The sequence below is a fragment of the Belonocnema kinseyi genome, chromosome 6, assembly GCF_010883055.1.
Source record: "Belonocnema kinseyi isolate 2016_QV_RU_SX_M_011 chromosome 6, B_treatae_v1, whole genome shotgun sequence".
NCBI lineage: Eukaryota > Metazoa > Arthropoda > Insecta > Hymenoptera > Cynipidae > Belonocnema > Belonocnema kinseyi.
In genome coordinates this window covers 3964315-3977040 of record NC_046662.1, presented here as the reverse complement: position 1 = coordinate 3977040, position 12726 = coordinate 3964315, and the positions used below count along the sequence as shown (strand labels likewise).

The 12726-nt window shown below is 21.0% G+C and overlaps 1 protein-coding gene across 1 annotated transcript in view; it reads left to right on the top strand.

Annotated features, from left to right (window-relative positions):
* Window positions 1-12726, top strand: part of LOC117174854 (dnaJ homolog subfamily C member 1) — a 44406-nt gene that overhangs the window by 28669 nt on the left and 3011 nt on the right. Inside the window, exon 6 of the mRNA XM_033364248.1 lies at window positions 5215-5430. Coding sequence (XP_033220139.1) covers window positions 5215-5430 — 216 coding nt within the window. The remainder of the gene's footprint in view (window positions 1-5214; window positions 5431-12726) is intronic.

The window sequence follows — 12726 nt, the reverse complement described above, 5'->3', positions numbered from 1 at the left end:
ATTTGGATAAAAATGCATCATTTTTCATCAAAAAATAATTTTTTGATTGATTTTTTTTATTAAAAATTTATTTGACTGAAAATTCAAGTATTATAAATATTTTTGATGTCGAAATTTATCTTTGTTTCTAGATATTTGATCTATTTGGTTAAAAATTCATCTGTTTGGTTGAAAACTTAGCTAATTTTTTATAAATATATTTTATTGATTACAAATACAACAATGAGATATTAGTTTCAAAAATTATTTTTAACATTTAAAATTTCAAAGTTTATTTTTTGAATTAAAAATAGCAATAATTTTAAATAAAATATTTCTAGGTAAAGCATGTTTTTTTAATGTTCACAGTATTCGAAAAAATAGAAAAATCGTTCGCAAAAATAAAATTTTAAATTAATATATATATATTTATTCCGAGTCTGTTTGAAAAACGTTACAAGGTACGTGAAAAATTTAACGAGAATTTTGTGCCAAGCGCAAGTTTTTAAAAATAAGGAAAGCGATACAAAAATTTAATTCTACATTGAAAGAAAAAATAATGACTCACATTTTGACGCTTTTTTTGAAAATGTGCATAGAATTTGAAAAAAATGGTATTATTCGGGAATTTCACTTCGGTGATATTAAAAACTGTCGGGAATTTTAATATTCGGGAAGTTTCCAATCCGGGAATTTTATAATTCTGAAATTTTATTATTCGAAAATTTTATTATTCGGAAATTTTATTTTTCGGCAATTTTATTATTCGTCAATTCTATCAAAAGTGATAAGTTTTCAACGCAAGAGTGTGAGTTTTCAGTGAAAGATTTCATTTTCAACCAAATAGTTGAAATATCTAAAAAAAAAGAGGATATCCAACCAAGCAAATCAATTTTTTAGCAAAAAAAAAAAGACGAATTTTCAACCAAAGACATAAATTTTTGACTAAAATGATAAATCTCAAAGAAAAATGAATTTTTAACGAAAAATGTGAATTCTTACCAAAAAATTTAATAGTGGATATTTCACCAAACAAAAAAAGATGTTAATTAAAATAAAAAAATAGTTCGATTTTATCAACAAAAAGGAATTTTGAAGAAAACACCTAAATCCTGAACCTAAACAGATTAATTTTCAACTGAACAGTTGCATTCCTAACTTTAAAAAATGAAATCTTACAACAAGAGATGAATAGTCAGCCCAAAAATATAAATTTTCAATAAAACAGTCACATTTTTAACCCGAAAATATGAATTTTCAACAAAACAGTTTAATTTCCAACCAAAAATATTAATTTTTCGTAAAAGAGCTAATTTTCAACCAAATAGTTAAATTGTCTAAAAAGGGTGGATTTTCCATCTAGAAAATCAATTTTGTAGCAAAAAAGACGAATTTTCAACAAGACATGAGTTTTTTTACTAAAATTATCAATCTTAAACCTTTTAAAAAATGAATTTTTAACAATGTAGTTCAACTTTCAACCGTCTAGTTGCATTATCAACAACAAAAAAAGATGAATTTTTACCAAAAAATATACTTAATACTTTAACCAATTCGATTTGAACCGTTTTTAAATATTTAGTTGAATTTTTATGTTTTTCAATAATGCTATTATTTAGCTTACAATGCGTAATTTAAAATTTTTTTACTTTAAAAATTTTTAATGGAAAATTTTTAAAGTAAAAAGTAAAAAAAAAACAAAAAAATGTTTATTTATTTATTAAATAAAAATGTTTTTTATCCAAAATTTTCAACATCAAAGGCTTTTATTTCTTATTTGTTCAAGCATTTAAAAATTCTTTAAATTAAAAATGCAAGCTTAAAAATAAAAATTTTTAATGGAAAATTTTTATTTTTAAGCTTGCATTTTTAATTTAAAGAATTTTTAAATGCTTGAACAAATAAGAAATAAAAGCCTTTGATGTTGAAAATTTTGGATAAGAAACATTTTTATTTAATAAATAAATAAACATTTTTTTTATTTGTCTGTACTTAAGTAATAAAAAGTGAACAAAACGAAATGACAAAACGATTTTAAACCAGTTCAAAATTTAAGAATTTTCAGATATTCAATTTTTAACCCATTGAATTTGAAATTTTTAATTAAAAAAAAGATTAATTATTGAATGTTTAGCAATATTTGAATTTTTATTTAAGACAAGTAAATTGAAACCAAATATTTAAAAGTAAAAAACTTTTAACTGAATTGTTTGACACAGAATGCCTGCAATCGTTTAAATTTTGAAACTTTGAACGTTACAATTTTAATTGTTGTATTTAAAAAATGCTTAATTTGTAGGTAAAATTTTTAAATTTTGATGTTTAATTTACAAATGAACATTCGTAGAAAAAATTTGAGTAATTTCAAGAGATATTTAGGAGTTTTAAAAAGATTAAAATATATCATGCAAATTTTAGAAAGTTTTCTTAAAATATTCTAGAATTTTTTTTGAAAATTTTGTTTAAATCTTTGAAAAACTTTTTAAATATTCTCTCAAAATAATTTTTCAGAGTGAAAACTTATTTTTAATTTTCCTATGAATCTTGAGAAAATATTTTTATTCTGAAGCCTTTCACAATTCTTAAAAAGAATGTAATTTTTTTGTTTAAAATCTGCTAAAATCTACATTTTGTTTTATATTAGGCTGTCATTTCAAGTTTTATATTAAGTTTGAATCTTTTTAAAACTTCTACACATCTCTTAAAATTACTCAAATTTCGTCTATAAATAATAAATTTGCAGGATTTTCTGAAAATTGTAGAAAAAAATCAATTAATTTTGACAAATATTAAGAAGTTCTGAAAAAATTTCCAAAATAATTTTAAATTGAAAACAAATTTAAAACAACTTCTAGATTTCACAAGATTTTTAAATAAAATTTTGAAGCTTTCTCGAATTCTGTTAAAAATTCGTCTTTTTTGTAGTAAATTAATCTTTTTTTTTTTTTAAATTCATCTTTTTAGTTTAAAATTCAACTTTTTTGGTTCAGAATTTCTGGATTTTGTTAAAAATTCCTTTTTTTTGTTACAAAATTGTTCTTTTTGTTTAAAAATTCACAATTTTGGTTAAAAATTCAACAACTAGTTTAAGTCGAACTATTTTCTTAGAAAATTAAAAAAGACATTTTCTTTCTTAAAAACTCAACTTTTTCGTTGATAATTCTTGAATTTTATTGAAAATTCATCTTTTTTTGTTAATAACTTAATCTTTTTGTTTAAAAATTCTCCTTTTTTAGTTGGAAATTCAACTTTTTGGTTCAGAATTCTTGAGTTTTGTTAAAAGTTCGTCTTTTGTTGTTAGTAAATTAATCTTTTTGTTTAAAAATGGATCTTTTTTAATTGGAAATTCAACTAATTGGTTCAGAATTCTTGTGTTTTGTTAAAAATTCGTCTTTTTTTAGTAAATTAATCTTTTTGTTTAAAAATTGATCTTTTTTAGTTGAAAATTCAACTTTTTTGGTTCAGAATTCTAGAATTTTATTGAAAATTCGTATTTTTTGTTAGTAAATTAATCTTTATTTAAAAAATTCTTCTTTAATTGAAAATTTAACTTTTTTTGGTTCAGAATTCTTGAATTTTATTGAAAATTCGTATTTTGTGTTAGTAAATTAATCTTTATTTAAAAAATTCATCTTTTTTAGTTGAAAATTTAACTTTTTTGGTTCAGAATTCTAGAACTTTTTCAAAAACTTTTTTTTTCGTTAGAAAATTGATCTTTTTGCTTGAAAATTTAACAACTAGCGTTTAAAGTTAAACTACTTTATTAGAGAATTAAGCAGATATTTTCCTTCTTAAAAATTCAACTTTTTAGTTGTGAATTCTTTAATTTTATGGAAGATTCATCTTTTTTTGGTAATAAATTAATCCTTTTGTTTAAGAATGCATCTTTTTGGTTGAAAATTTAATAAAAAGGCTTTAAACTTAACTACTTTCAGAAAAATGCAGGATTTTCTGAAAATTGTAGAAAAAATTCAATTCAATTTGGCAGATATTTAGAAGTTCTGAAAAAATTTCCAAAATAATTTTAAATTTAAAACAAATTTAAAACAACTTTTAAATTTCTCAAGATTTTGAAATAAAATGTTGAAGCTTTTCAAGGGTGTTAAACTATTTAAAAAGAAAATAATTGAATTTCTAATTTAAGAAGTGTTCAGTTAAATTGTTTTCAATTTTTCAATATTTTTTGTTTCTAGCTTAAAATTCTTTAAAATTATATAATTTTGAAATTTTTAAAGTTTATTTTGATGTATAATTTGCAAATGGACATTTGCTGACAAAATTTGAGTAATTTTAAGAGATATTTAGGAGTTTTAAAAAGATAAAAATTATCCTGCAAATTTTAGAAAGTTTTCCTAAAATCTTCTAGAATCTTTTTTTTTTTATTTTTGTTTAAATGTTTGTAAAACTTTTCATTTCCTTTTAATTTTTTTTATTAAATTTTTTTTTCTCTAAAATTTGCAGGATTTTCTGAAAATTGTAGAAAAAATTCAATTCATTTTGACAGATATTTAGAAGATTTAGAAGATTTCTCAAGATTTTAAAATAAAATTTGGAAGCTCTCCAATAATGTTTAAACTATTTGAAAAGAAAATAATTGAATTTCTAATTTAAGAAGTGTTTAATTAATTTTTTTTTCTATTTTTCAATATTTGATGTTTCTAGCTTAAAATTCCTTAAAATTATATAATTTTGAATATTTTAAAGTTCATTGATTGATTTTTTAATTTAGAGCATTGAAAATGACAACGTGGATTTATATATTTTTCTATTGAAAAATGTAAGTACCTTTAATTTTATAGGCGTAAATTATTGAGCATTTGAATACATTTTTTAACTAAAAACTTTTAAATTAAAATTTTAAAAGTTCAAAATTTAAGAGTTCCACTTTGAGTGGTTTCAATTGCAGCTCAGATTTCATAGACCTCAAGTGGAATTTTTTTAAACTTTAGTGTTCCATTTTTTGAATTTCATTAACCGTGAAAAATGTTTGCGAACCGGAAAATGATTATTATTATATATTTTTAATTATAAATTTATAGCTATAAACATTGTTTTTAATAAGTTTACCACTTGAAAATTGTATGACACTCTTTTTACTTTTTTTCTTCTTCAAATTAATGACACTATTTATATTATTTTTGACCTTTAAAGTGAGTCCGAGGCCTTTATTATTAGAAGAAAAAAAAAACAAAACACGACTGTATTTTGGAAATAATTGTTTATTTTATTCTTCAGGTTAAAGATGAGGGTCTGAAACCTGGCCAGCCTGGTGATGAACAACCGGCAGAAGAAATAAAAAAGGTAAAAACTCGAGTGGAAGTTGCAGATAGTCTTTCAGACTGGTCCCAGGAGCAACAGAAAGCTTTGGAAGCTGCTTTAATCAAATATCCAAAAGGAGGATCAATCGATAGGTGGGAAAAAATTTCCGCATGCATCGAGGGGAAAACGAAAGTATGTACATATTTTCAGAGCCTATTTTTCAATTCAAATAATACAGGTCTCGTACTATTCTTTCACCTGGAAAACCTGAAAATCTCAGGGCAATTTTTTAGTTACAAAAATTTATTTTACACTAAATATGCATTTTCAGGAAATGATGGAATATTTAACTAGATTAATAAACAAATATACATTTTAAAAATTAATTATTATCAAACAAACTGAAAATTCAGTTAAAAAAAAATAATTTTCAAAAAAATAGTGGAATTTTCAGTATGAATGATGAATATTCAACGAAAGTACCTCAATTTGAAAAAAAATGTATATAAATTTACAACCGAAAAGATTAATTTTCTAACAAAAAGAAGAATTTTGTACAAAAAAAAATGAAGGTTGAACAAAAAATGATAAATATTTAATTAAAAATGGAATAGGCAAATTTTTCAGTAAAAAAATTGATTTTCAGCCCGAGATGAATTTTAAATTAGAATAATAGAACATTTAACTAGTTACAATAAATTTATAGTTTACAATTTTTTCAACTAGATTAGTTAAAATTAAAGACAAATTTTAAAAATATGTTTATGACCCAAAAAGATTAATTTTCCACCACAAAATGCGAATTTTTAACCAAAAAAAAACATGAATGTTCAAACAAAAAAGATAAATATTTAATCAAAAAATTAATACGTAAATTCTTTAGTTACAAACATTGATTTTCGACTGAGTATGCATTTTCAACTAAAATGATGGAATATTTAACTAGATTAGTAAAAGTTTATAGTTTCAAACTTAATTTTCAAACCAAAAACAAATTTTAAGGTAAAAAAATTAATTAATTAAAAAAAAATTCTTAACAAAATAGTGAAATTTTTAATAAAAATGATGAATTTTCAACTGGAATGGTTGAATATTGATCGAAAAAGGTGAATTTTTCAAAAGGAACAGTTGAATTTTCAACCAAAAAGATGAGTTTTTTTACCCAGAGGATTACATTTTTTTCTAATGACGAATTTTTCAATGAAAAAAACATTATTTTTTAAGCAAAAAAGCTACATTTTTAACAAAAAATTGAATAGGTAATTTTTTTCACTTAAATAATAATTATTTTCAACGAGATATGAATTCTTAGCTAAAATAATGGAATATTCAATTAGATTATTAAAAATTTATAGTTAAAAAATGAATTACAAAAAAAAATTTTCAGTTAAGACATTCAATTTTCGAAAATAAGAATAATATTAATTATTTTCATCAAACTAGTGAGATTTTCAATAAAAATATTGAATTTTTAACTGAAATGTTTGAATTTTCAAACAAAAACATGATTTAAACAAAAATTTTAGCTAAAAAAAAAACAAATTTTCAACAACGAAAAAATTTCAACAAATTAGAGGAATTTTCGATAAAAATATTGAATTTTTAACTGAAATATTTGAATTAAAAATTTTTTCAAGTCCGGAAAAATGTATTTATTTTCTTAAATAAGGACAACTGAGAAATCCCAAAAAATAAAATTCCCGATACTGTAAAATTCCCGAATATTAGAATTCCCAAATCAGAAAATTCTCGAATAATAAAATTGCCGAGAGATTATAATATTAATAAATTGGAAAATTCCCGAATTTAATCAATTAAAATAAATATATTTGATTGATTAAAAATACAATAATTAAATATTGTTTTTGCAAATTATTTTTAATATTTAAAGTTTCTAAAATTATTTTTTGAATTTGAAAAAAAAATTGTTTGAATCATTAAATTCAAACAATAATTTTCGAAACTTTAAACATCAAAAATAAGATGTCATTATTGTGGGCAATTTTATTATACGTGAATTTTCCAATTCGGGTATTTTATAACTCGAAAATTTTCGAATTCGTTATTTTTATTTTTCAGGAATTTTACAGCGTCGGGAATTATGTTTTTCGGGATAGAAAATTAATTTTTTTTTTGTAAAAAATTCAACAGTTTGGTTGAATTTTGTTTTCTGTATGTACTGAAAAACCTTTCTTAATTGAAAATTAGTATTTTTTGGTTGAATTTAACTGTTTTATATAACATAAGATTTTTGTGTTGAAATTAAACTCCTTTGTTAAAAAATTATTTTGTTTGTTTGTTGAAGGGTTATGATTTTATTTGAAAGTTCTTCTCTATATTTGAAAACTTAATTTCTTTTTTGAAAATTCGATTTTTTTTCCAGTTGAACTAATCCCGTTTTATATTCCATAATTCCAGTCGCAAATTCATTTTGAAAAAAAATAAATATTCCATTATTTTAGCTGAAAATAAATAACTGGCTGATAATCAATTTTTTCAACTACAGAATTTACATATTCAATTTTGGTAAAAATTTAACTTTTTGGTCTATAAATTTTTGTTTAAAATTCTTTTTTTTTAAGAAAGTTAACTTTCACGTTGAAAATTCATCTTTTTAATAAAAAATACAACTATTCGAGTTGGAAATTCCTTTTTTTATAATTCAACTATTCTGATTGAAGATCTATAATTTTTGTTGAAAATTCCACTATTTTGTTGAGAATTATTATTATTTTTGAGAATGAATTTCTTAATCTACAATTTTTTTCAATTTAATATATAAACTTTAAATTTTTACTAATCAAGTTGAATATTCATATATTTGGTTAAAAAAAAAATCCTCTTTTTGGGAAGAAAGTTAACTTTCTCGGTTGAAAACTCATCTTTTTGATTGAAAATTCATACATTTCAGGTAAAAAGTCAATATTTTTATTGAAAATCCCTCTAGTTTGTTGAATATTATTATTACAATCTTTTCTTTAATAAATTTTTCTAACTGAAATTTTTTTTTATTAATTTTTAAACTGTAAATGTTTACTAATCTAGTTGAAAATTTTATTACTTTAGTTGAAAATTAATTTCTGGTTGAAAATCAATTTTCTTTACCTAAAAAAATTAATTATTTAATTTTTGGTTGAAAACTAAGCTTTTTTAGTAAAAAAATAATGTTTTTTCTTGAAAATTCAAACATACGAGTTAAAAATTCAATATTTTTATTGAAAATTTCACTATTTTGTTGCGAATTATATTTTTTAAGTGATATTTTCAACTGAAATTTTTTGAAAATTTATTTTTAAACTGTAAATTTATACTTATTTTTATTTACTTAGTTGAATATTTCATCATGTTAGTTAAAAATTCACATCTGCTTGAAAATAAATTTTTTTCACTGAAAAAAAATTACCTACTCAATTTTCGGTTAAAAATTTAGCTTTATTGGTTAAAAAATAATGTTTTCTGTTGAAAATTCGTCTTAAAAAAAAGTTAATCTTTTCGGTTTAAAAGCTCATCTTTTTGGTTGAAAATTCAAACATTAGAGTTAAAAATTAAATATTTTTATTGAAAATTCCACTATTTTGTTGGGAATTATTATTACTTTTTAAAATTAATTGTTTTAACAGAATTATTGTTTTAGTTAATTTTTAAACTGTTAATTTTTTATTACCCTAGTTAAATATTCCATCATTGTATCTGAAAAACATATCTGATTGATAATCAATGTTTGTTACCTGAAAAATTACCTCTTCAATTTCTGGTTAAAAATTTACCTTTTTTGGTTAAAAAATAATGTTTTTTTTTTTTAAATTCGTCTTTTTTGAATAAAATGTAATCTTCTTGGTTTAAAAACTCATCTTTTTGGTTGAAAATTCAAACATTCAAGTTAAAAATTAAATATTTTTATTGAAAATTCCACTATTTTGTTGAGCTAAAAAAAAATTAAATATTCAGCTATTCCTGTTGAAAATTGAACCAATTCCAGATGAAGATTTATCATTTTTATTGAAAATTTCACCATTTTGTTGAGGATTTTTGATCATTAATTTTTTTACCGTTAAATATTCAGTAGTTTAGTTGAAAATTGATCTATGGTTGGAAATCATTTTTTTTTAAATAAAAAATTTACCTTTTTATTTTTGGGTTAAATATTTATCTTTTTTTTCTTGAAAATTCATATTTTTTGTTAAAATTTCTTCTTTTCTGTTAGAAAATTAATATTCTGTTGTAAATTTATATTCATTTTTTGAAATTTAACTACTCCAGTTGAATATGCATAATTTTATTTGGAAATTCATTTTTGTTTTAAATTCAACCATTCCATTTGAAGATTCATCATTTAAATCGAAAATTCCACTATTTTGTTGAGAATTATTTTTTTAAATAATTTTTTTAACTGACATTTTTCTTTTATTTTTTGATAATTTTTAGTTTAAAATATATATTTTTTTAATTCGAAAATCAATTTCCTTAACTAAAAAAGTTACGTAATCCATTTTTAGTTAGGAATTGATCTTTTTGGCTGAAAATTAATGTTTTTTATTGAATATTCTTTTTTTTTGTACAAAATTCAGAATTTTTTTTTTTGAAAATAGAAATATTTTCTTGAGAGTTATTATTTGTTTGGTTGAAAATAAAATTTTTGTGTTAAAAATTAAACTATTTTGTTGAAAATACAATATTTTCACCTGAAATATTAGGAATTTGAATAGTTTCAAATTAAATTTAATATAAAATCTACATAAAATTTACTTAACTGTTTTTACACGTTGTCTACTTACCTGAAAATTATCTTTCATTCAAAATATTAATATATTTAAAATATAAATTGAATTTTACGCATAAAAAGATGAAATATTAATTTTCTTACAAGGATTCAAAAACATTTATGATAATAAACTCCCTAAATTGTATACACTATCCAAATCAATTGTTTAAAAAAATGAGAAATACTTGAATATTGATGAACTTTTATGGTAAAAAGACGAATTTTCTACAAAAGAGTTGAATTTTCAACACAAAAATATAAATTTTCAACAATGAGCTTCAATTTTAAACCAAATAGTGGATTTTCTGTCGCAATATTTGAATTTTCAATCAGCACAAAAATATGAATTGTTAACCAAAAAGATTAATTTTCAATTAAAGAGAAAAATTTCGAACCTAAATAATGAATTTTTAATTTAAAAATACTATTTTGATCACATTAATTGAATTAGAACACGTGTGAAAAAAAAAATGTAATAGTACACTTTTTAACAATGTAAAATCGGTAATTATAAATAAAATATTCAAGAAATAAAAAAACTAAACATTGAACGTTACAATTTTAATTGTTTTATTTGAAAAATTTGGATTTACAAGTAAAACTGTGTAATTTCGCTGTATAATAAATACTAAACATCTATAATTCCTAGACAAAATTCGACTAAGTTTTAGAGATATTTCGAAGGTCTGCAAAGATTCAAAATTAAATGAAAATTTTTAATTATTTCAAATAATTTAAACGAAGTTGCTACGTATACCAACAAAATCCGGCTATTCTCACCTAAATTTTGGTGCAGATAGTCCTCTGCCAAATTTAAAAAGAAAATATATAGATTTTTGCAGATCTCGAACAAAAAATTGAGAAGATTTTTAAGAATTATGAAAGGCTTCAAAAGAATAAAAAACATTTTCTTAACATTCCCAGGATAGTGGAAAATGACTTTGTTTCGAAGAAATAATTTTAAGAGAATATTTAACAAGATTTAAACAGATTTCCAAAATTGTCAAAAATATTTTCCATTTTAGAGGATTGAAAAAAAAATTAGGAAGAATTCGAAACATTATAAAAAATATTTAGAAGTTATGAAAAATTTTTTTTAAATAATTGGAAATTTGAATAAATCTAAGACAGCATGGGTTTCAAGATTTTGAAATAAAATTTTGAAGATTTCTAGGGATTTTTAAAGTATTTAAAATTAAAATAATTCAAATTGACCGCTAGACCGAGAAATGGCCGGAAATTTTTGAGACCGGGAAATCATAGTTTTTTTTTTTTTTTTGAAAATCTGTCCACGTTCGATTTCAACAGTTTTTAAATAATTAATTGAATTGTTATGTTTTTCAATTGCGTAATGCGTAATTTAAAATTTTTTCACTTTAAAAATTTTCCATTTAAAATTTGCATTTTTAATGTTACGTTTTTAGTTAAAAGAATTCTTAAATGCTTTCTTAAAGATTTGAACAAATACGAAATAAAAGCCCATCATGTTGAATATTTTTGATAAAAAACATTTTTATTTAATAAATAAATACATTTTTTTAAATATGTCTGTACTTTAAGTAATAAAAAGTGAACAAAAACGATTTGAAAAAAAGATTTTATATCAGTTCAAAATTCAAGAATTTTCAGATTTTAACGTTAAAACTTAAACGGTTTCAATTTGAAAGTCGTCGTTATTAAACAAATGTGAAAATGTGACTGAAAGTTTATAAACTATTTTCAAATTCAAAATAACTGAATAATATATTTTTAATTAAAGGATTTTTAAACAATTTTAAATATTGTTTCCGCCTAAAATATTCAATTTTTAACCCGTTCAATTTGAAATTTGTAATAAAAAAAAAAGATTAATTATTGAATATTTAGCAATATTGTAGAAAAAATTTGAGTAATTTTAACAGATATTTAGGAGTTTTAAAAAGATAAAACATTATCGTGCACATTTTAGAAAGTTTTCTTAAAATCTTCTAGAATCTTTTTTGAAAATTTTGTTTAAATCTTTGAAAAACTTTTTATATATTCTCTTAAAATAATTTTTCAAAATGAAAAGTTATTTTTAATTTTCCTAGGAATCTTAAGAAAATGTTTTTATTCTTTTGAAGCCTTTCACAATTCTCGAAAAGAATCTAATTTTTTGTTTAAAATCTGCGAAAATCTACATTTTGTTTTATATTAGACTATCATTTCAAGTTTTACATTAAGTTTGAATCTTTTCAAAACTTCTACACATCTCTTAAAGTTACTCAAATTTCGCCTACAAATAATACATTTGCAGGATTTTCTGAAAATTGTAGAAAAAATCAATTAATTTTGACAGATATTTAGAAGTTCTGAAAAAATTTCCAAAAGAATTCTAAATTTAAGACAAATTTAAAACAACTTCTAGATTTCTCAAGATTTTTAAATAAAATTTTGAAGCTTTCTTGAGTTCTGTTAAAAATTCGTCTTTTTTATAGTAAATTAATCTTTCTGTTTAAAAATTCATCTTTTTAGTTTAAAATTCAACTTTTTTGGTTCAGAATTCTTGAATTTTGTTAAAATTCGTTTTTTCGATAAAAAATTGTTCTTTCTGTTTAAAAATTCATAATTTTGGTTAAAAATGCAACAATTTCGTTAATAATTCATGAATTTTATTGAAAATTCATCTTTTTTTTGTTAATAAATTCATCTTTTTGTTTAAAAATTCTCCTTTTTTAGTTGGAAATTCATTTTTTTGGTTCAGAATT